Below are 25410 nucleotides of genomic sequence, written 5' to 3'. Positions count from 1 at the left end.
TTGTTATTGTTTTTTCCCAGTGAGTACCCGGATGTATAGCAGAAATCTAGACTAGTTCGCGACCTGTGCTGCACCATTCGTAAGCACATTAGTCACTTTTATGGGTAGTAACAGGGGCGTATGGTCACATTGATCAACTAAATGAAATACAGTTTTCGAGATAATAAGGAAATGTAGGTATCTTTGTGGGTAGCATCAGTAATGGTGACGAAGTTTTGATAAGTCACTTGCTTGGTAATTTTGCAATTTTCGTTTACACTATTTTGACTTGCAACATAAAGTAAATCTTTCACCTGAGCATTGCTTTTTTTAATAGAGTGTATATTTTTTTGCTGTCAAAATGTGTAACATTTTCAAATTTATTAAACACCTAAATATTCAGTTATTTTACAATTGACTGAAAAACATTTCCATCTGTATTATTATGATAACAAATTCCAAACATTTTGATGTTGAATGTCATCACCAAGAGACTGAAAATGTTACGTTGAAAAGTATGTTTCTATGTTGTTTGACTTCTAATTTTACATAATAATCTGTTGTGATATTTTTAGGCCCTTTTGATCCTCTTCATCAATTTTAGTCAATCTGGACAGATTTTTCAGTCAAAATGCCTGAAATATTTACACATTTCATAAATTGCCTGAGAGCATCACATTTTACAAATTGACTGTAATATATACACGCTTACAAAGGAAAAGACTTATGAAAACAACGTCTACTGCTCATTGAAGAATTTCCCAACCAAGACGTAGAGGAACACGAATGAATCTGTCCAATGCTACAGCAAATGAAGGAAAACAAAATGCAAATACCATAATAACAACCTACCAAATTTATGTGTATAATTTTAGGCAGCTTCCTTGTTCGAGGAATGTATCTTTGGATATCCACACAAAGGAACAATATCCCACTTGTCTGCAGCTGTACAAAGAAACTTATTCGATGTCATGTGTCTCTGTAACAATCAAATATTTTAAAAGATATATATCGTTTCGAGATATTATAACCAGTGTTCGTTTCTCAACTGATAACTCAGATTGTTTCAGGTGTTTCACATAGGTGTCAAGTCTCAGTCAATGTATTATCAGTTAACCCTTTGAACAAAGTATGTTGTTTTTACATCGGCACTTCACGCCATGAAATGAGTGTATTCCCTTTGACAGCTCATCTCAAACTGTGGAAAATAACCCAACCCCAATTGTCCGACCCAACTGAAGTACCCACTGTTGGTTTTGAGGGTTGGTTAGAAAATGTCCAATAGGGCATTGTTTTACCCGAGCCCTGGCAAAAAGTACTAGTATTCAGATACACATACAAAACAATCTGGTCATGCATACACTTAATCCCACTGAATCTTTATCTTTACTTAAACAAATTAAAGTCAGAAAGAATGAGCATATAGTCAGAAAGAAATGCAAACATTAGCAACTTGTAGTGTAACCATGAAGTTTTATTGTTATTGCCATTAATCATATCACATGATTATTCATGGTTTCGAGTAGTCCCATGGGTACCAAGGTCCTACTCAGGACCCACCCGACCCGAGTACCTGAGTTTCCCGTCCCAGCCCTGCATATATTTTCAATGGTGCCGATCATTCATGTTAAAAAGTTAATTTGTTGTAGTTGTTACCATAAAACCTGATTTAAACACATCCTCACCAAGTCACTGTTGAACCATATGAGCTGAAAATGTGTTCACAAATAGCTTCAAAAGCAAAGTAGCAGTAATAACACCTAAAATATCTGAAAATGTCATTGTCACAAAATTTGGTTTGCACTTCTTGACTTCTTTACTGATATGTTTCCTGAAAATGTTTTTTATGATTGCACTTTTTATCCGGGAATGATTATTCTACCTTGAAATTAATTGGTTGCAAATCATGAAATAGATCTATTTCTCTGAATCATGTATGATTTTTAATGTGTTTGTGTTTTGAAACATACAATACCAAACAAGCTCCTGTATAATACCAATTTTTATGAAATGAGTGAATAGTTCCTGTATCTGACAAGTGAAAGTGAGAAGACTACAGTTTATTGGTGCCCTTTTCGACAAAAGTTGTTTGTCCTCCGGATTGTTGGTTGAAGATTTAACATCTTGTTCCTCCGGCACTCAAACAACCGCTCCTGTTAGCGAAATGGCAACAGATCTCATTGGTTGGAGATCCTTTGTTCCCCTCACCTCATGATCCAGTCGAACAACATCACTGTAGTTTGGTACATCAACAAGAGGGCATCCAGCAAGTCAATGTCGCTCCTATCACTCTCAATCGACTTCTTCCTGTTGATCGACCCCCCCCACTCAACATCAACTCGAGCATTCCAACATCTTAGCTCCTCAAGCCTGTTAGCTCTGATGAAAGAGAATGATGTGGGAGAGATAGACACATTATCTGGTGGTGTATGGTCACTATGCATGGATTATGTGCATGAACCAGTTGCTGAGTGCAGGACAATGGTGATGCTAGGGTGTGCCTGGGTGAATTGTTTTTAGGAGGTGTTCAAGCATGTTTCCACATATGATCAAAGAAGAAGGAAAAATGCATTGTGTGAGATAGAATAAGTATATTAATATACAATTTATTGGAAAATGTCCAAACCCAAATGATTAACTGTATTGCTTATAAGTATCACTAGTCTTGAGACCCACAAATAGACATTTATAAGCTTTCAAATCGTCATGTGCCTCTTCTTTGTTATGTTGAAAAAACCCCTTCAGATTGTCATTCCTGTTTTCAGATTTACGGCTGGCCTCTTCTTGAAACAGTTTTTTCTGAGGTCCTAACCAAAGAGGAGTGGTTGATGATGTGGGACAATGTGTTCAGTAATCACCCATCCTTCCTGCTGATGGTGGTGGCTGCCTACTCCATCTGTGCTCGAGGTCCTCTCATGCAGTGTACAGAGCTGGATGACTTCAAGGTAAGGAGCTACAGCAGCTAATTGGTTTGAATATTAATAGGAAGTATTGAAACTGCCTTACACTGTTGATATGGTAGTTTTGATAGAAGTAATCATATCTGAGGACAATATAATAACTCTCTTTCCCTCTCCTTCTCCTTCCCTCTCTCTTTCAGTTTCACTCTCCCTCCCTTCCCTCCCTCTTGCTCTCTTTCCTTCAGGGGGAGGGGTGGGTGGGGCAGTAGTTCTCTATGGCGCCACCATTTGCTGTGCAGAGTTGCATCCCTTGGGCATTCCAGGTTTGTCAGCACCATTCCCGTGCTTGTGGGTTTCACCTAAGTGGTATACGTGTTGAGACATACATCACTTTGGACTTTCTTCAGAATTAAGCTGACACGCCATGATATAACTGGAATATTGTTCAAATGGCATGAAAACCCAACTCACTAACTCCCTCTCTCTCTCTCTCCTTCCCTTCCACTCCCTTTCCCACTCCCTCTCTCTCTTTTCTAAGGTGTTGTGCAGATTGATTCCCTTAGTGATGCCAGGATCCGATGATAGTTGTTTCCTCACACATTAAGCACACATCCTGTGATAGAAACAACATGCCATAAGTAGTGTAACATACACCTCTCTCTGAATTATGGAGCTAATCAAGGCATCAGGTAGAATCTGTTCTATACATCCTGTCCATCACTTCTCCAAAGGTCATGTTAAATCTTTATCCCAATGGACCTACACTCTACATCTGTGCTTGCCTTGCAGTACTTCTTCCACCACCGTAATGCTGTAGATGTGAAGCAGGTGCTAAAGGAGGCTCATCGCCTCATGGCATCTACACCTGCTGACATACACCCACGCAAGTCTCTGGAGGAATTCAAGCCTCTCACAAGAGGGCAATACCCAGTGTTTAACAAATTCCCCAAGTTTATTGTCGACTATCAGGTGTGTGTATATGTTGAAGTGAAACATAGAGTACCAGTACACAATCTTTGTAAATAATTATCACACCCTGTGATAAGTACCAGATAGAAAAAGCCTGTGAAGATCCGGGGATAGAATAGGTCTCCAGCAACCCATGTTTGCCGTAAGAGGCAACAAACGAGATCGGGTAGTCAGGCTTTTGCAGGGGTCGCTGCTCATGATGTCAGTCACTACATTGTCTGGTCCAGACTAGATTATTTTCAGACCCACGTAATATAGCTGGAATATTGTTTTTAAAATTGCCAATATTTTGTGTTTCATCTTTGTTTCAACAAGTTCATTTAGAAAAAAATAAAAAATGATATAAATATCTTATATCAACCCTACATTGAAATTTCACTGGTCAATTTTGTGTTCAGATGACCTCATGATTTCAATTTGTGACTTCAAGACAGATTGACACTGTCATATTTTGTTCTCAACAATCACTTCAACTGGTCAATCAGTATTAAGAATTACTTATACTCACATGTGCTCATATTGGAGAGTTAGTAAACTCCTTTTTACCCCTGTAGGTAATAATAAAATTTTTTTGCACATTTTATACAAAACCGAAAGTGGGGTGTGGCGTATGGGACTATAGTCTTTTGGTCCGGAGCCAATGACAGGGTTGTTCTTAGCCTGTGTTGTGGATGCTGTTAGTTAAATGATCCTCAAATAACAAATGTTAAATGTCAGTTTTTTTGTGGTCAAAGTGTTCTGTGCTGTAAACTGCTTGTCTTTTTTCAGGTACAAGAACGGGAAAGGATTCGACAAGAAGAAATGGAATATCTCCGACAGAAGTAAGGCACTTATTTTTATTACACTAGTGATACAAGCACTGTCATATGTTTTCATAATCATATGTATATCAACTCAGGAGGGTAACTGCTGGATGGACAATGTCCTCTAACCCTCTGACCAGATGATAAATATTGAAACTTGAACACTTGGACTGTCTATATATCTAACATGGTGAATAAGCAGTATTGAGTGGTGGTTGTTTTACACCACACTCTTATATTGCTGCTCTATCCATGCAGCCTGGAAATAATCAAGTCTGGGATACCTGTAGTCACAAACTAAAGTTAAAAATAGATTTATTGTATCCTGTCACATGATCATAACGTGACAGGATGTTATCATTCTTAGCTTGTGCGAAGTTTATTATTTATTGTGTTTTTATATGTATATATATTTTGTATTTTGTTACTAAAGGTGACATAATCTTTTCTACTTTCTTGTTAAGACTGTGAATAATATCATCCTCAACATTCGTCTCCACTGTTGAAGATGACACACATCAGCTTGATCATTCATCCTTATTTCATTCGTCAAGCATGGAGTACTGGGGACCTTCTCTGCTCACAGATTATTTTGCACTTGAAGTAACAAAGTCAACATTCTACATTTCTCAAGATTCCCATAGCTCCCATACAATTATGTTAGTCACAGTTCCTGTACTAATATTACTTAGGATAAGGAGGCCATGTTGTCATACCTTCGGCACATTTTAAAGTATGTGTGTTGTAGGAAGTATGTTGAGTCTGTGTCAAGTGTGTGTGATGTTCTCCAGGAAGGTGTCGATGGAGGTGCAGCGGGAGACATTGAAGAAGCAGCAGGAGGAAGAGGCATGGTACAGACAGCAGCAGCTGCTGACAGAGGCCGAGGAGAAGAGGCGCAACATGATTCTGCATGAAGAGGAGAAGCTAGTGGACCAGAGGAAGAGGTGAGTGCAGACTGTCCTTGTTGCTGGGATACGTACAAGAAGTTCTCTTTCTTCTTTCATTAGCAGTACATATAGTCAGTTTGGAAGCTGACCACAAAAAGTACTCCAATTCAAATAAATCAGTTTTCTGATAAATAGTTATTCAAATCTTATTCAATTATAAGTTGCCTCCCTAGTTTCCTGTACTGATCTGTGTGTTACAGTCTGTTTGCCTCGACAGAGCTGCAGGTTACGGACTGTTTTCCTGTACCAAGCTCCGTGTTACAGACTGTCTACCTGTACCAAAGTGCATGTTATGTCCTGTTTGCCTGTACTGAGCTGCAGGTTCAGACATGTACCAAGCTGCATATTTCTGTCTGTTCCATCTAAAGAGCTGCATACATAGTGTTTGCCTTTACCGAGCTGCATGTTACAAACTGCTTGCCTTTACTGAGCTGCATTTTACAGATTGTTTGCCTTTACTGAGCTACATGTTACTGTCTTCCTGTACCAAGCTGCGTGTTACACTGTTTGCCTGTACCAATCTGTATGTTACACTGTTTGCCTGTACCAGGCTGTATGTTACAGACTGTTTGTCTTTACCAAGCTGCATGTTACACTGTTTGCCTGAACCAAGCTGTATGTTACAGACTGTTTGTCTTTACCAAGCTGCATGTTACACTGTTTGCCTGAACCAAGCTGTATGTTACAGACTGTTTGTCTTTACCAAGCTGCATGTTACAGAATGTCAACTGTACCAAGCTACATGTTACAGACTGTTAACTATACCAAGCTGCATGTTACAGACTGTTTGTCTTTACCAAGCTGCATGTTACAGAATGTCAACTGTACCAAGCTACATGTTACAGACTGTTAACTATACCGAGCTGCATGTTACAGACAGTTTGCCTTTACTGAGCTGCATGTTACAGACTGTTTGCCTTTACTGAGCTGCATGTTACAGACTGTCTTCTTGTACCAAGCTGCATGTTACAGACTGTTTGCCTTTAACGAGCTGCATGTTACAGATTGTTTGCCTTTAACGAGCTGCATGTTACAGATTGTTTGCCTTTACTGAGCGGCATGTTACGGACTGTCTTCTTGTACCAAGCTGCATGTTACAGACTGTTTGCCTTTAACGAGCTGCATGTTACAGATTGTTTGCCTTTAACGAGCTGCATGTTACAGATTGTTTGCCTTTACTGAGCGGCATGTTACGGACTGTCTTCTTGTACCAAGCTGCATGTTACAGACTGTTTGCCTTTAACGAGCGGCATGTTACAGACTGTTTGCCTTTACTGAGCGGCATGTTACGGACTGTCTTCCTGTACCAAGCTGCATGTTACAGATTGTTTGCCTTTAACGAGCTGCATGTTACAGATTGTTTGCCTTTAACGAGCTGCATGTTACAGACTGTTTGCCTTTAACGAGCTGCATGTTACAGATTATTTGCCATGAACCGGGAGGTGAAGCTCAAGGAACTGCAGCTGCTGGATGCTGCCAGGCAGAAGTTCCTCCTCTTCCAGCAGAAGCAGAGAGAGGCTGAGCTCAGGAGGCTGGATGACGAGATGCAGAGGAAGGTGGGGGCTCTAGCTATCTTTGCCTTGTGTGTTACTGCATAAATAGCAAACTTTGCCAAAATATCTTGCTGTATTTAATAGCCAAGTTCAAATATTGATCAAACTGAAACTTTTCCTCAAGCCAAATAAATTTCATTTCAGATCTTAGAACTGAGAAAGAAAAACAATATCAAGAAATGTTTTGATATTCCTTGAAAAGTCCAGATACTCCTGGGCTTTAAGATCCATTTTAACGACCTTTCTCAAGCAGTTAGATTGAGTCCCACAGAGTTGTTTGACAATATCAATTTGTGTAGGATGTAACATGATGCCCATCTCATGTTGTATCTGTAGGCTCTAATGAGGGACCAGGAAACAACAGCAGCTCTGGAGGAGGGAGAGATCAAGAACCTGGAGCTGCAGCTACAGAAAAAGATGTTTGAACAGGTCAGTAGGATCTGCATTCGCTTATGTGATTGATCTACTCTTCTTTGGTGCTGCAGTTTCCACTTGTTGGAACAAAGTGGTGAGTAATGTTGATCCGGCAGCTTAACCCAATACCAATCAATACAATTCTTACTGCTTATTGTTGGGTCAGTCTATTTCCAAGGCATATCATCTTGCTGTGATTTCCTGCTCCAATTATGGGCGGTTGTCCAATACCCCAGTATTTGTGGCCTGTTTAGGTTGGCATGCATTCATGCATGAGTATGATCGACTTGTCTGAGAAAATTTGTCATTGTTACATATTTCGTGCATTTTATGTTAATTTGCTCGCGTACCTATCGGAAGTTGTGGAAAGACTCTAAAACCTTCGATGGGTTAATTTGAAAGGGCCAAGTACTCGAATTTGATGTGTAGATTGAGTTCCTGGTCGTAGATTTGAATCACAGATTGGTGCTGATTTGATTCTTGGTTTTGTCTCCATACTCGAGAGTTGCACGAGATTGGTAAACTTGTTTAACCTGCTTCACTTTCAGCTTTCTTCCCAAATTAAGCTGACTTGTCAGGATATGACAAATACTGTTCAAAGCTGCATAAAATCCAAGTCTCTTAGTTCAGCTCAGTGTAAAGTTGTCATTCATGATGTTGTGCACAGGAATTGTTCCGTGAGTATGCAACAGCATCACACACACTGCGCACAGAGAAGGACATGCACCGGAAACAGGTGGAGCTGGAGGAGAGAATACAGAACCGTCTTAGGGATGCTGAGAGGGAGCGGGAGCTGGAAGTCAGAAAGGTCAGTCTCCAGATTACTTACATACATCATGTGTCCAGTCAGCCATTATGTGGCTCTGAAAACTTTGACCATGTTGCCCATTAATTACAATTTCAGAAAATCACATCACTATATGTGTTCATCATGTTCAAAGTGTTTCAGTGTGATTTGAAGTAATAATGATCTTATGCTTCCTATTAGTATGTTGTGTTATGTTTAATTAATGTGTTAGCCCTACTTGTTATGATTTCATATACTTGGTTATTTCACCTTAAGTATCAGCTGTTATCTTTCCTGTTATGTTGACTATAAGAATTGACTTGTCACTACAGATGATGTCTCAGAACCTGGCCCAGGCATCCCAGAAGAACATAGACATGTGGGCTCACAAGGAGATGCAGCATCGCCATCAGCTGGAAGACCTGGAGCGGGAGGCCAAGAACGTGCAGGTACAGCAGCAGGGGGGCAGTCACTGTGTGAGGGGGACAGTCACTGTGTCTCTCATCTTAGCGTATTGGGCATTCTGGCCCGTATAGGTCCTAGGTTCCCCATGTAGGGTTTCAAGCAGAACAGGTCTATATTCAGTACCCTCTGCTTGTTTCCATTGGTATTCCAGGGCTGACTCTCAATGCTAGTCTCCCATGGTTATTCCAGGGGTTGAAGATGTCTCTACTATCCCATACTTGTCTTCAATGGGCATTACAAAGGTTGAATAGTCCCCAGTCACCACGGCCATTACCCAGTGATTGTCTCCAATGGTGATTCCAGAGGTAGGGTAGGTCACCAGTACCCAATGCTTGTCACCCATGGGGATTCCAGAGATAATTGGTCTCCAGCACCCCATGCTCCTTTGAACCTCATGGGGATTCCGGATGTGCCTGTTTATAATTATTACCTGATAACGTTTTAGTGTTATGGACACAGTCTTCATATATTCTGCTATCTTCTTTTTCACATAAACTTGTCTCAATCATAGTTCAAAAGTATATGGTCCACACTGTCACTTTATGCAACAATAGTGTTTTGTGCAATAGCCATTGGGTCCTTTTTTTCACGAATGATTTTTTGTTTTATCTTAAGATACTATACCAGGAACCACAAGGGCCCTTTTGTTCTAAGGCTGCATTATTTGTAATAACTATCAGGCATTACAACAGTTAGTCAACTTGATGTATGGTTTTGTTGCAGTTGTCTCGTCTACATCTCCAAAACAGGGAGCTGGAGCAGGAAGTGCACAACTTGATGAGGAGATGCCATGATGAGAGGGTAAGACAACACTGATGTGCCTGGGGTGAGGTGGGGTTTAATGTCACATTCAAGATTATTGCACTTCTCTAGCGATGTGCATGCACATGCGTGTGGCTGCATAGCCTCATATTCCAACAGGCATATGTACAGTTCTCTGTAGAAAGTGAGTTGAGCTGATATGGGGTTTAACAGGTTTTAACGTCGCATTCAATATTATTGCACTTATATTGCAACGTGCATGTGTGCACACACCTGTATTAATCCAGACTAATGCAGCTTTTATAGTGCTATCCTGATGAGATCTCACCTGCATAGCCCACTCACACAATGTAGTGACTCCGAGCTGACCAGTCCTTGTTTCATTCCCCTAATACTAATACTAAGCAGGGTAACAATAAGGAGCATCTTTTAAGATCTTTTGGTATGACGAGGCAGGGTATCGATCCACCGACCTTCAACTCTCGGGGCAGACATTCTATCCACCAGACTAAGGAAGAGGTCTGACGTTGCTGGGAAGGTAGCTGTAGAAGGTGCACCTTTTCCTGTGAGCATTTAGTCGTACCAGGGTACACTGATCATGGCTTTGATTTCCTGAATGGCCTCAGTTAAAATCCTGTTCATGAGCACCAAACCATCCTTGTGGGATTCACTAAGGATGAAAATGTCCATGACCTAAATGCTATTTAAGGCTAAGCTCCGTTCAGTCTCTCATCCTCATCTGGACTAACAAACTTGAATTATGTATTGTTTGTAGGAGGATGAGACAGAAGCTGGGTATAGAGACTTGTTAGCGGACCAAGACCACCGAGAAAACAGTGGGTCACGGAGACTGCAGAGTCTGGAGGAAGATGTCCACACTGGGCGCCAGCATGCCAGGGACCTGTCTCAGCAGGCCATTGACATTGTTAACAGTGAGTCTTGGACGCAGTGTAGTCAGACAGCTAGGTATCTTATGAACTTGGCCTAAAGGATAATGGACACACAAGTACCAACATACTTTAGCCTGCAGATTTAAAATGTTTTTGTATGACATCAAATGTGCTTTGAAGTGTTGTTTTGAGCTGGGGGAAAATGAATTTAGACCAGTGCTCTAGGTGAAGAAAATCTCCCACTCACATTTACATGCACACAAACATTACTCACACAGAGAGAAAATAACAGGCTTAAATGAAGGCTTCAGAAATATTAATTTTTGGGGGTTCTTGATGGGGGCAATGGCCAATCTGGATGAGTACAATTGCAGATTTAAAAAAGCATTGAGTTGATGATAGTTACATTGATTATGATAGGAATTACGGGTTATCATCTTTTTACAGTAGCAAATATTGGGAAGCAAGTAAATAGTGTCTATGTTCCTCTATTGACTGGAATTGTGCACAACCACAAAAAAGCTAAAGTTATGACGTAAATGCTATTGGGATATCGTGCAGGAAGCTGAGACACCTTAAGTCCCCATGATCCCCACCGAGGTGGCCTAGCTTTGGTTGCTGGTGGCTTATAGCCCATGCTTTAAATAGTTCTAAATAAGATTGTTATGACAGAATATGTTGGACAAATTTGTTTTTGAATATAACTTTGTATTCATGACTCAGTTGTATATATATCATTCTCTTTCAGATTAAATCCTCCTTCGGGCACTTATTGCATTTTCCTTGCTCAAGAAAATCTACATGACATAGTTGTAACCATTTTCCTTAATAAAAAGTGTTACCACACAAAAAACTTCGTTTTTGTATGATATACGACCACCCTTATGGGTCCTCACTCTCCACGGCACCTCACGCCAGGGGAAGCAACTATTACCCAAATCACTTTCCATATGTCATCTGACAAAGACAGTCGTGCTGTTTTTTTCAAGACTAACAAAGTACAAGATAATCGTTCGTACAAGAACCATGGCAGACCAAACTGTATGTATGGTACATTTCTTTCATGCAAAGGCGTAATACCTCGCATTGTAAAGTTATAGAGTTGTAATTATAGGACACGTGTACGATACCTTTGAACAAAGGCCGTCGTGGCGTCCATAGTGTAGTGCCACGTATGATACATGTAACACCACGGCCATTAAAAACGGCTTGGGGTTTTCAGACTTTGGCCTACAATCTTTTCCTTTAATAAACCCAAGGTGGTGTGTTAATTATATTTAAATTACACTTATTTTTTTTTACGGGTTTTTTACACCTTCGCACGTAACACGCCCACTTTGGTGTTATAATTATACTACGACATTGGCTATTAGTATCGCGTTACCAATCGTATTCTAAATTACGCCTTTGCTTCTAGTTTCACAAATTTATGCACGTATCTTTCCAATCTTTCAATCGCACTGATACACTTTATTACCCTTCCCGCCCAACTAAAAAATTACGGTCTTTTTTACAGACCTTCAAATTGTGTACGGGGTGTTCAGCATCTATCCCCCCCCCCCCCAAGACAGGCATGATACTTGCCTCAAGTGTCTGGCGGAAGACGGGCATGACGATGGGTCATGCCCGATCTGTGTTGCTTTCACCCCCCGGGCTCAGAAAAAGAGACAAGTGGATCTCTGGCACTTTAAGGGTCTCTTGAAGGCAGGGGTGGATATTAGATCGGCAAAGACCGTATTCCCTCCTCACTGGTGCATGAGGTCATCAACCCTCTGTTGTCGGGTGCCCGCAGGAAGTTCGACCTGCCCGAACTTATTAAGCGGTACCCGTTAGCAGAGGATGGTGACTTAGAGGTACTGGTGGTGGACGAATGCGTCTGGACCTCTGTTACCCTGGGGGGTCTTCGACCCCCAACTTGGCTAAGGTCAAGCAGGGCCGGCGGTTGCCACCCTTTCCCGCGTGCGGGAGAGGGGCCGGCCGACTCTTCGGAGTTGACCTCGCAACTTACGAAGGTCTATAGTCATCTTGCGAGGGACGCAATTCGTAGCTGAGCCTCGCAGATGATGTGCGCAGTCATGGGCATGCGCAGGCTGTGGATGTCGGTATCCAAGTACTCAGCTTCCACACGCCAGGATCTGCTTTGCCTTATAAGATGGGTGCCACCCTCTTCCCTGGGGCTCAGCAGGTGGTCCGAGAGGCCGCACAGTTGTATGCCTCCATCAAGGATTCTAAGGCCTTGTTGGAGGTACCATGGGTTAAACCGCGTAAGCGGACCTCTCCATTTGCCTCCTCCTATGCTGACGCACCGGGTCAGAAGTCTGCACCTGCTTTGAAGCAGCCACATCCTTCAGGTAAGGGTGCCGGGAGGAACAAGAGAGGCAGGGGCCGGGGCAAGGCAGCTGGTCGAGGCTGGTTCACATCAGCGCCCGAAATGCCCCGGGCGGACCCACGGTCACATGTTATCGAACTGCCGACAGCCGGGGTCCACTGCCTCAAGCCGGATGTCCCTGTAGGCGGCCGACAGGCTCTGTTCCTAAAGGAATCGGAGACAGTCACATCCAATCCCTGGACCCTGTCCACTCTAAGGGATGGCCATTTGCCTCGGTGGAAACATCATCCGCCCCCCTTCTCCGGGATAAAGCACACTCCGGTGCCTGCTACCCGAGAGAAGGCGGAATTCCTCCGTGCCAAGGTCGACTCACTTCTTATGAAGGCGGCGATCGAACCGGTTCCCGTGGGACAGGAAAGCGAGGGCTTCTACTCGACATATTTCCTAGTCACCAAAAAAGACGGAGGGTTCAGACCTATTCTCAATCTGAGAAGGCTGAACAAACTTATAGAGGTACTGTCCTTCAGGATGGAGACACTGCGCTCGGTGATCTCAGCTGTCGAGACAGGAGAATGGCTAACGTCAATAGACCTAAAAGACGCCTATCTCCACGTACCTATACACCCCGAGTTCAAGAAATACCTGAGGTTTTCTTTCGACGGGAGGTGTTATCAGTTCAGGGTTCTACCATTCGGGATCTCCACAGCCGCGAGGGTGTTCACCAAGCTGATGTTGATTACCGCCCAAGTTGCCAGGTCAAAAGGTCGGTTCTGCCGACGACTGGTTACTAAGAACTCTATCTCAATCCCAGAGTCAGATAGCTACACAAGACGTGATAGACATTCTGATCACTCTAGGGTGGATAGTCAATCTCAAGAAGTCAGATCTGAGCCCTACTCAGAATCTAGTGTTCCTAAGGGCGAATTTCAACAAGGTGAGCGGACTTGTATCTCTGTCACAAGATCACATTACCAAGGTCAGAAGTGTTACTTCCCAGTTCCTTCTGTCCACAAGTCACACTGCTCGTACATGGCTCCAGTTACTGGGCAACATGGCGGTGACAGTGGATGTGGTTTGGCGGGCGCGCTTGAGAATGAGACCCATTCAACAAGCGCTCTGTCAACTTTGAGTGAACTCGGAAGATCTCGAGACTGTTCTCATGACTCCAGTGGTGGACCGAGGTCAGGAATCCGTCCCGGGGGCTCCCCCTCGACACTCCCGTTCCGTCTCTCACAGTTCAAACAGACGTGTCACTCTCTGGCTGGGGAGGCGTTCTGAACGATCACACTGCCTCGGGACTATGGTCCCAGCATGAGATCAAACTGCATATCAATGTGCTAGAACTGAGAGCGGTCAGGTTGGTGTTCCAACGCTTCCTGGATCTGCTTCGTGGCCAAGTGGTGCGTCTAGAGATGGACAACCAAACGGCGATGACTTACATCCGGAAGCAGGGGGGAACGGTGCCTCCGTCGCTTCTCCAAGAGACGTGGCAGTTCCTACTATGGTGCGACTCAGACGTTATCAGGGTGCTACCTGTTTATCTTCCGGGGGTGGACAACGTCCGTGCGGACGCTCTGTCTCGCCGGATCCTCGCTCCTCACGAGTTGAGGCTTGACCCGGGGATATTCGGGATCATCTCCCAGTTATACGGGTCGTTCCAGGTGGATCTGTTTGGGTCTGGGGTGAATCAGGATTCAGTGGGTGGCTTGGCCACTGTCAGGAATCGCCTCCAGAAGAGCGGTATTCCTGCACGAGTTGCAGACACAATACTGGCTTCGCGGAGGGATTCGACAAACGTTTAGTACGAGGATAGATTGGCCTGCCATGCGCGCTGGTGTGTCGATAGAGGGATTGCAGATCGTTCTTGATTGGCTGTCCAGTCCTTCCTTTCGGGATCTGTCGTCTCTCTCTCTTCAGCTGTTGAGCTGGAAGACGGCGTTCCTTGTGGCGGTAACGTCCGGCAGACGGGTAGGCGACATTCACGCAATGTCAGCCGATCCCGAACTAACTGTCTTTCACTGTGACAGGGTCAGTATTCGCCTGCCGGACTCTTACCGTCCTAAGGTCGCACAGGCCTTCCAAGTGACGGCTCCTATTGAGCTACCTGCTCTTTCAAAGCCTTCCTCATCGGGGACCACTACAAGACATGCTCATGTCTTGGATGTCTGCAGGACCCTCAAGTCCTATATCAGTAGAACTAAGGGTATCCGTAAGGATAATCAACTATTTTGCTGTTATGGCGGTAGGAAGGCTGACTCACCTGCGAGCAAACAAACTATCTCCAGGTGGATAGTCTCTACTATCTGTACTGCATACACACTTCAAGGCAGGGACCCCCCCTACCAAGTTGAAGGCTCATTCGGTTAGAGCAGTGGCTACAACACAAGCGTACACATCGGCTCTGCCCATTGAGGAGATCTGCTCCGCAGCTATTTGGAGCCAGCTGAGCACGTTCTTCAAACATTACCAACTCGACAAGCACACAAGCGAGCGTGCTCGGTTTGGTCAGTCAGCTCTCCGAACTGGGCAAAGTTCTGCATCTCTAGCCGATTGAGCCTTCAAGATTTTAGACCGCCCGGAACGGTTATAAAACTGCTCAGTAACGGTCCGGATTATATCTTCTACGGTCGATAACAATACCAGCCATTACTACTCGATAATAATCGTATTTGCACAGGCACTCCTTCGATTCATGGGGACCCTCTGGCCTAGCTCTGCGTGGGTTTATAGTCTCTCGTGATCTGCGCCCCCATATCACTTGTTCAAAAAAGTGTGTGGGGGGGATCTCGAGTTCCCGTAATGATAAGCCACAAGGAATGTGTTTTTTTTCATTGTGTATGGTCGACCACGCCCTGTGTCTAGCCCCCGCCTTTCGACGGTGGTGCCTCACGATATGGTTGGTTCCATTTATTGAACTCTTGTTTATTCATTGAAATAATCAAAATACGATGTATTTATGCACGCTTGTTGCTGACGGATGCCACTTCCTAGATTATCTTTTGAGTTATCTCAATAAGTGCCCCAAGGAGGATTTAATCTGAATGAGAATTTTACAAACCTGTAATGGTTATGAATTCTCTGATGAAATCCTCCTTAGGGCACGGCCACCCACCTCCCCACATTCCGTCAGCATTAGACATATGGAAAGTGATTTGGGTGATAGTTGCTTCCCCTGGTGTGACGCGCCGTGGAGAGTGAGGCCCCGTAAGGGTGGTCGTATATCATACAAGAACGAAGTTTTTTGTGTGGTAACATTTTTTATTAAGGAAAATGGTTACAAATATGTCATGTAGATTTTCTTGAGCAAGGAAAATGCAATAAGTGCCCCAAGGAGGATTTCATCAGAGAAATCATAACCTCTACAGGTTTGTAAAAACTTGTTATGTGGCTGAAATAATGCTGATGCGACTTTAAACTTTAAATATTTGCTATTTAACTACAGTAATTAATGCAGTATATATTTGAATATTGCAGGATACCAGAGGGCTTCCTATCATGACAACAATGAGTTGTACGACAGCGTCATCACAGATGATAACTCAAAACGTAAGTGAACCAGTATTTGCAATAATTATGTGGATGCATTTGCTTTTATAGTCCACCACATTTTCCTCAGAATCAATCATTCTATGATATTGTGTAAGTCCAGGGAAACTTGTAGTCCCAGCTGTATCTTTAAGTTAATAACTGTCAATCAGTTGTGCCCGTTAGCCATGCCAGGATCAGCTTAGGTTTTAAATCCCTGTTTCAGACCCACAATGATTCCTTCTTACCACTATTCAGATGGTTGTGGGTAAGAGTGTACAGTTTCCTTCCACAATATACTGACATGCCATGATATAGCTGAAATATTGTTTAAAGCGACGGCACACCAAACTCACTAAGGTCTGTCACTGTTTCTCATCCTCTGAGTCAAGTCAGTGTGTTACACCCATTAAAGATGTGTATGCTCCCTGGGATATTGCAGAATACGTTATAGCCATCTGAGGACTTGTTTAAATCAGATCATTTACTCTGATACAAAATCTCTCTACACTAATATCTCACTAATATACACCTCCACTGAAACACCTCCATCGCATTACCAAATGGCTACTAAATCTAACTGAAGGATGCTTGGGTTCTTGAGCGAATCAGATTCTAAAAGGAATTGGCTTCATTTCTTAGCCATCTCAATTTGAAAATTTTAAACAAACCCTATCTTACACTATGCACAGTGTATTTCTTCCTTCTTCTTCGATCATATATGGAAATGCACTTCAAAAAACAAATTACTCAAACACATCCCGGCATCACCATGGCCACCACCTGAACAAATGGGTCATGCACTGTACTCCTGTGCTAAGCGATCTGATCGTGTGAATACCCCTGCCACATCATTCTCTTCCTCATTGCCACACATGTGACATGCACTGAGAGTTCAGAGAATACATTTTGGTTTATTTTGCTGGATTTCACTCCAACATCGTATTGACCGGTGCTCGAAATCTACATCTACAGCTACATCGAAAGTTTGCAAGGTTCTCCCTTCTGTCAATTCGTCAAAGCCTGCTTCAACTACACCTCCAGGCGACCCTCTTAGCGCTCCTCGATCATCAGCCACCAGTCGTGATGTTCCTTCTGGTGGCTATTGCTTCCCTTTGTCCAAAGATACTGGCACTCCTCCATCGACAGTGACAAATAAGGCTTTACCTGGGACTGGTCAAATGGGTTCATCTTCTACTTATGATCAACAGAGCAAAAATCTATCTCTCTCTTCTTCCAAGGGAAGCTGTTCCAAGAATAGTTGATTGCAGGATTGGCGCTCTAAGAATGGCTCAGTCTGATGAGTTGTGACACTGGAGATCAACACTCTTGCGATCGATGATTGGAGGATCAACCCTCTTGGGATCGATGCTGTCTCAAGAACCCTACCAATTCATCACGTACCACTCCTGTTCAGCATGATTCAGAGTATGATGATTATACAGACTCGGCTGAGGGTTTGTCGTCTTTGTGTCGCTCCTGTTATCAAGTTACACAGATCAACGTCATCAACCAGATTATTCCCCAGATAATCCTCATCGTCAGGACTTTAGTGCTTGGAATCAGTACAGTGCAGGGGTCCGGAAAATTTAAAATCCCAATCGGACATTTACATTTATGCCACGCCCCCTTCAAACAGCGTGTTTTAGTACGACTTTTTACACACAAATTACAAGTTGTTACGTATTCATAATATGATGAATTATGAATTGTTTCAATTTAAATTGTTTAATTCACCGGACAATTAATTACAAATAATATCATTTTAGATATATATGGAAAACATACGTTTGTTTCTGTTATAATAACGATCTGTCAACGTTGTGAACGGTCTAATTAATATTCATGAGTCTGCTCAAGTGTACGCGTTGTAACATTTGGACCGAGACTATTATCCCATATTTGGTTATCACGTGACATCACGGGAAAAGTGTTTTTTTTAAACTAAAGATTATTTAAAAACAAGACAGATAATGTAATCATAAATCCTAAACTATCGTTGATAGCAGTAGTTATTTGAATACTTTTTCATCTGTACTTAATTATTGACCATAAAAAAATTTGATATCGATCGTCCGAGAAAGCAAAATGGCGGTCAATCAAGATTCAATACGACTAGCTACTGAAAACAATAAAATCTGGAAATCCTCGTTGTATGTCAACCAAGTGAAAGTCGTTAGCCACGACTTACAAAATGATCATTCAGACTTTGAGGGTTTGGCAGATCCGCTCGACTGATCTGCATCGGTCGACTGGCTGTCGTCACGCTTTCGCTTCTTGACTGAGGTTACGTATCGTAGCATTGTGAGGATAATGAGGTACATCGATGATGCAAGGTATTTATGTACAGTTGTAAACACATTTTACTCAAATCAACAAGATGTTCTCAGTGATAAATCCTCGATTAATTAGTGTCAACTCAGTTTATTGCCTATTACAGTGATTGACCGATTGGACTATCATTCTAGGTACGATGTATTTACAGCAATCAAAACAAACAAAGCTTGTCAGTGTAGATAATCTTCATTGTGTTACAACTGCAGACAGAAATTGCTCAGTCCTAACTGTTGATCATGTCCGGTCAAAATTTAAGAATGTCCGGACAGAAAAATTTAAATGTCCGGTAAGCAATATTTTAGACCGGACATTTGAGATTCCCAATCGGACATGTCCGGCGCATATGACGGTTTCCGGACCCCTGGTACAGTGATTATGGAGACCACCCACATGGTTGGGAGAACTACATGGACCTGTATCCTCACTGGCGTGGTTACCCTTATGCTTTGTCTTTTCTGCTCCCATGCTGATTTCTAAGGCTCTCCATATCAGGATCATCCCTTTCATCACCATCACTGCAACTAGCTTAGACGTTCCTTTCCTTCTTGCAAACGTTCATCTCTGACGGTGCTCGTGTGGATCGCCATTCTCCTCGTCATTTCCGGTCGTTATCACAGCCTCCAGTTCATGTACATCCTACCCTGTCTGTGCCGTCTCCTCCTGCAACAATCCCTCCATCCACTCAGCCACTACCTAACTCCTGGGACCATCGTGATCAGGCTAACCTAGAATCGTTCCTGCAGGCTGTGACCTCTGCCTTCAAGAATTGCTCCAGGCTGCCCATGGTTCCTCTTCTTGACAGTTCGACTTCCATGCTGGCTCCTGCATGGACTGTTCCTATTGGTTCAGCTGTTCCTGTTCCTCTGGATGTTGCTCCTGCTCTCATTCTTCATTGGATCCCGGATCCCTTTTGTGACTGAAGACAAAGCCGCCAAGGACAGCAGGGATCCAAGTTTTTATCCAGGTGCCCCGTTTCAGGTAGTCTGCCAAGGCAGGCGACTTGTCCTCCAAGTGACTTGCATCAGCTCAGCTTTGGGTGATCGAGGAAGGCTAGGGTATCTGCTCCCCATCATCCAACTGTTGGATAAATGCATAGTGGGAGATAGAATCAGTTTTGAAAGTTGTAAATTTTACATTAAATTGTATATTTATATACTTATATGTATATTCGTATATACCTATATCCTATCTCACACGCTATGTGCCATCCCTGCAGCACGGCTCCTCTAGCCTGTTAGCTCTGAGAAAGAGAATAAAGAAATTCATTGTGCATAGTGTGAGATAAGATAAGTATATAAATGTGCTATTAAATGTAAAACTTACACATTTTGATGTAACGTAAGAAAAATTAAGCAGAACACAAAAAGTGCTTTAGATTGAGTGGAGATGCCAGGAAGCATCAATATAATGACATGGCCATCATTACCTTTCACAAAATGACATATTACCTCGCTTTCAACAAACAAAAATTGGATATGTTGGTCTGAATGCACTACCCACTCATACCCAGTGAGTGAGTGAGTTGAGTTTAACGCCGCTTTTAGCAGTATTCCAGTTATATCAAGGCATGGCAGCTTAATGTGGGAGGAAAGCCCGAAGTGATGCAGGTCTTTAAACGTTTACCACTTTGGTGAAAACTGCGAGCACGGGTATGGTGCTGACAAACCTAGAAATATAATCAGGGTAAACCAGGATTCAAACCCACAATCATAGGTTTCTGGCATGCCCAAGCAACTCTGCTCAGCTAATTGCGGCGCTTTAGACACCACCCATTCCCCCACCTCATACCCAGAATTTTAAAAGCCTCAAAGCAGATTGGCTGATCATCTGCCATGACCTCCTATTGAGTTTTTCTCCAACCTGAAGTCCGAAAAGTATCACATTGGAATCAAAGATCTGTTTTTAATGAGCTTGGTTGGAAATTGAGTTGAAGGATATACTTGTGCTAATGGTTGCACATATTTCATTGATTGGTCAGATTTTTTTAGAGCCTTGTTGTTTTGGGGGGGATGTTTTCTATGGCAGTTTCCTTTTGGATGTATGTAGGTTATGAAGAAGATATTGCCCTGGGACTGGCCCACAAACCATTTGTAGCACTATGGATATCATGATATGATAAGTAGATGATCTGGTTACTGTCAGAATGGCCATTAAGAACCTTCCCTATATGATTCTTCCTTGTGATTGCTTATGCTGTATATTTTTCAGTGTTTTCAGGGGGTCGTGGGCAACTTTTAACATTGGGGTTTTAACACAGGGACTCTTTGACTTTCTTGTTTAATTTTGAAAACTGCTCTTTTTTTCAGTCTCATTTGAACGTAGTCGCAGGACATTTGATGACCAAGAAATAGCTTTATTGAATGGTGTCCGTCAGTTAAGACAAAGACTAGCCACGGAAAGCAGAGGCAAGAAACCTCCAAGGGTCCAAGAAGGAGATTGAGATACCTGATGTAGACACTGAAATTTGCCTGGCATCATCATGTAGATGATTTGCTTATTGCCCTGTTTCACACCACCAACTAGACTTTTTATAAGATTCATAAACTTTGAAACATCTTCTGGTAGTTCTGGTACTGAAAACAAAACTAGAGATACTTATTCAATGTATTAATCATCAAGGATGCATAAAATATCTCAAGGGTGATCACTATGATTGCCCATGGAAATTACCTGTTAATCAAGAGTAACAGATGGGGTTCTGTGTGTCATCTTAACAGAACTCTTAAAGTTTTATTATTATGTCATGTTAGAAGACTTACTTGATCAGGTTGCATGATAAATTACTGATGGGGGAAAACCTGAATGTGTTTGCCACTAGTTTGCAGATCTTATTGATTTTTATTAGAGTATTCTTTTTGTGTCCCTATATAACTTTAGCTTGATGTGGAACAGGAAAATAACCAAATGTGCCGAGAGGTGTTATTTTCGTGTAGGTCTTCTAATGAGTGTAGTCTGTGAAGCTTGTTATGCCAAAACATCTTCATCTGATATGGATTTGCCAAATGGGTTTATGTACCATAAACTTGTCATTTGCCAATCTCATCAAAATCAGATCTTTACTCTTGATACAATACCTTCAACAGAAGGTTATGTCAGGTGAAGCGTGGATGGACTTTGACCACCTAATCTAAATGAAAGTTGTGTGGATTTTTCAGCCTATCAGAAGTCAGTTTTCTAAAAGGAACTGGCTTCATTTCTTTACCACTTTGATTTGGACATTTTTATTTTTACAAAAGAAAATTCATTTCCTATGGGTTGGTTTCTGATCTTTATGCAGAGAGGTATTATATCAGAGTAAAAGATGTGATTTTTAAGGGATTGGTCATTTGTGTTGTTAATACATGTATGTTATTGGAATAAGCAAGTACAGAGATGGGAGAAGAGTAATGAATGTTGAAGCTGTCAACAGAAGCTGTAGCTTGTTGTGTCTGGACCAGCATTTATGTACAAATATATATCTGGCAAAAATGACCTGCACATATGTATGTTGTGTATATCATGTATTAAATTATGATTATATTTATGTATAAAAATGGATCTGATTTTGCTATTAATGATATTTTTATATTGTAAATAAAGAACTTTCATCCCTTCTTGGTGTTGATATTGATTTTGTCTAAAAAATTAACATATCACCTGACAAGGCTTAACAGACTATGATCTTTATCAGAACTGAAATGATTTCTCTTGAAACCATCTAACATCATTGGGGCGGATGTTATTCTGGAACAAAATATCCAGCTTTATCATAAAAATGAGCCAAGAAAATGTGACTTATTGGGATAACAAAAGGATGATAAAATATTTTTATATCAGAATATTTCAAGCCGTTTAATTCGTAATATTTTTTAGCAAATCTGATATTGCACCTTTGATGCTACATCATCAAAATGGCAGCTATTTAAAATTTGGATTGCTCATAAGGTGTATACTTTCGAGCAAGAGAAAAACATTTAACTTAAATTGAACATCCATGTGATTCCTACAATCAGGACGATTCCTTTCCTCCTCGTGTCCATTTCGGGTGAGACTTTGTCCCAAACCTATGCTGATCAAAAGAGGCAACTTTAAGGATTGGGTGGTCAGACTGTGACTTGGTGGATGGCATGAAAACATGGACCGTAATCCAGTAAATAGTTGGTGTGCACATTATACCAGGCAGTTAACATGTATGGTGTCTGAAAATAGGGGTGTTGCTGGTATCATCCTGGAGCACTGGGTAAGCTGGTCTGGTGCTACACTGTAGTGGAAGTGCAGCTTACTCAGGGAACCGGCGTGCGAAGATCCGGTGTAGAATAGGTCTTCAGCAACCTATGCTTGGTGTAAAAGGCAACTATGCTTGTCGTAAAAGGTGACTAGAAAAAGGTCGTCAGGCTGGCTGACTTGGTTGATGCATGTCATCGATCCCAATTGCGTGGATCAAGATTTATAAACATTCTGGGTGTAAGAATACAAACTGAGGCGTGACATGAATCAGGTGACTGTTTAATTTATACACCTCACATGACACGCCTACAAAGTCCGTAGCCAATCAACGGAGAGCTGATAAAAACAAAGGACCTGTAAATCAAGGCAAGAGGCGAGAAGAACTGCAACAATCAGACAGTAACGAACTGGAACAAATAAGTTCGGGAGAAGGCGGCTGTTTCAAATGACATGGTCAGTTGTTTGGATAATGAATATGCATGAATTTCGCTTAATGTCCTGTGCATGATGATACACGTGCGCAGAAAGGGAAATCCCTCTACTGTGATAGTGGGATTCCCCGACATTCCGTAGTAATGGAAGTAGTCCACCTCGGTGGACGTGGATTAATGTTTTACATTCATTAGGAAATGAAAGCAATAACAGTTCAGCTAATCAGAAAGCAAGAATTTCAATGAACACAACGAAAATTTAATTATATTACACACATATACATGTATTGAGGCTGTTGTTATTGTGTATATTTCTGTATTCCGACTCTATAGCAGAACTAGCTACAAACAGGAGTTGTAAAATAGGATTTGCACCAGCCCTCTGGATTACTCTTGATAATGAATTTCTAAGAAGCAATCAGATATATTTTTCGTAAAAGACATAGCAGAACATGCGTAGAACAGTTGAATACAGCACTTCGGCTGAACGCTGTGAGAGATACTTTGCGTGTCAGCTTAATGTGGGAGGAGAGCCTGCAGTGATGCAGGTCTCGGACGTTTACCACTGAAACCCACGAGCACAGGTATGGTGTTGACAAACCAAGGCACACAATTGGGACGAACCGGGTTTCGAACCCACAATGCATTGTAGAACTCTGGTCCACTACCATCTAACTATATGACATACAATAAGCATTCAGCTACCTGTTATTTAATCGGTTTGGGTAGCGGCCTAGATATCCATAGAATAGACACCATCAGTTCGGAAAGTGACAAGTAATCTGTTCACAGTAATAGAATATTGCCGACTACATTGTCTACGAGATCACTGTATAAGGTTTAAGGTAAGTGTCGTTCGCAAATGAGAAAGGGGAATCCCGAGTCAACACAAGGGAAAGTTCCAATATATTCAAAATATACAAATCGTATATATGGTATATCCAAAAATATACAATTTTATATACATGGTATATCCAAATATATACAATTTTGTCTATATATGGATAGATTTTACGACTGCTTCACTCAGTTTCTTCTTACTGGATTCTCACAATATGTGGTTGATATTGAAAATATTACTAATAATACCTGACAGTATTATTGCATGTGACAAATATACTTTAAAACTATGTTCATTATGACAACTATATTTGGAGTGTTATGAAATAATTGGCATTTATTCATGTTGACAGCATTTTACCTAATAAAGAAATAGAAGATTTCAGCAGACGTTTGTAACAGATATATAATACGTTCGCCTACTGTTTACAAATAAGATGATCTATACATTCAAGTAGTACAGAATAGTTTTAAACAGTGACGGTAAAATAAATTTGTCGTAAATAGCGGCTAATATGAATATATACAATTTAATATATATGCTTCTGTTATGTCATGGTATGGTGATTCTGAATCTAAAATATTGCTTGACAAACAGTTGTATTTACTGTCCATCGTGATACTTCTACTTTAGTATATAAAAAGGATGTTTGTTTAGTCAGTTGACATGTGTTCATTGTAAACAAGGATTAGTGTGACAGAATAACTAAGTTTGTCATCTGGTATAATAGTTTATTATTTATAGAAGAATTGTTGTCTTGAACGCAGCATGGCCACATATTTACACTATTCTTTCATGTCATGAGAAAATGTATTTCTATATTTCGCGATTTTACACTTTTCCCTTTCCTCTGGACATATATTTATGATTCATTTGTTGTTGCTACTTTTTAATAATGATAAGGATGGTGTAAAAGAGTGGATAAATAGAATTTAAGACATTAGGAGTCATTAGCTCTAGGAAATCTTGCAGGGAAAGCTGCATCTGCACTTCATGATATATTAAGAAGTATTGTATCCTGGCTCTAGACTTTATTCGCTGAGACTGCTACTTAGCTTAGTCAAAACTATTTATCCAAATCATGAATAAACCAGCTGCAATTCCACCTACTCTAAGTGTTGTTTTCTGATCGATATGTTGGTGATTTTGAGTAACAATATATGGTGTTTGTTCAGTTACTGTACGTGGTTGAGATGTTACTTCTGTGTTTAGCTGAATTACAGCAGATGGCTGTGGTTTGACTGTTTAGTCTCACCCGAGCATGGGTGAGTT

The 25410-nt window shown here is 41.6% G+C and overlaps 1 protein-coding gene across 1 annotated transcript in view; it reads left to right on the top strand.

Moving 5' to 3' along the window:
• Window positions 1-22163, top strand: part of LOC139454284 (TBC1 domain family member 31-like) — a 47656-nt gene extending 25493 nt beyond the window's left edge. The window contains exons 13-24 of the mRNA XM_071235905.1: window positions 2745-2924; window positions 3669-3848; window positions 4617-4669; window positions 5443-5595; window positions 7019-7154; window positions 7488-7580; window positions 8233-8373; window positions 8685-8801; window positions 9541-9618; window positions 10355-10511; window positions 16273-16344; window positions 20967-22163. Of these exons, the coding sequence (XP_071092006.1) occupies window positions 2745-2924; window positions 3669-3848; window positions 4617-4669; window positions 5443-5595; window positions 7019-7154; window positions 7488-7580; window positions 8233-8373; window positions 8685-8801; window positions 9541-9618; window positions 10355-10511; window positions 16273-16344; window positions 20967-21100 (1494 nt within the window). The 3' untranslated portion in view covers window positions 21101-22163. The remainder of the gene's footprint in view (window positions 1-2744; window positions 2925-3668; window positions 3849-4616; window positions 4670-5442; window positions 5596-7018; window positions 7155-7487; window positions 7581-8232; window positions 8374-8684; window positions 8802-9540; window positions 9619-10354; window positions 10512-16272; window positions 16345-20966) is intronic.
• The last annotated feature ends 3247 nt before the right edge of the window (window positions 22164-25410 follow it).

This window comes from Haliotis cracherodii, unplaced genomic scaffold, assembly GCF_022045235.1.
Source record: "Haliotis cracherodii isolate W230 unplaced genomic scaffold, xgHalCrac1.p SCAF_10, whole genome shotgun sequence".
Taxonomy (NCBI): Eukaryota; Metazoa; Mollusca; class Gastropoda; order Lepetellida; family Haliotidae; genus Haliotis; species Haliotis cracherodii.
The sequence above is the reverse complement of the archived record's forward strand: the minus strand, read 5'-3'. Positions and strand labels throughout refer to the sequence as shown.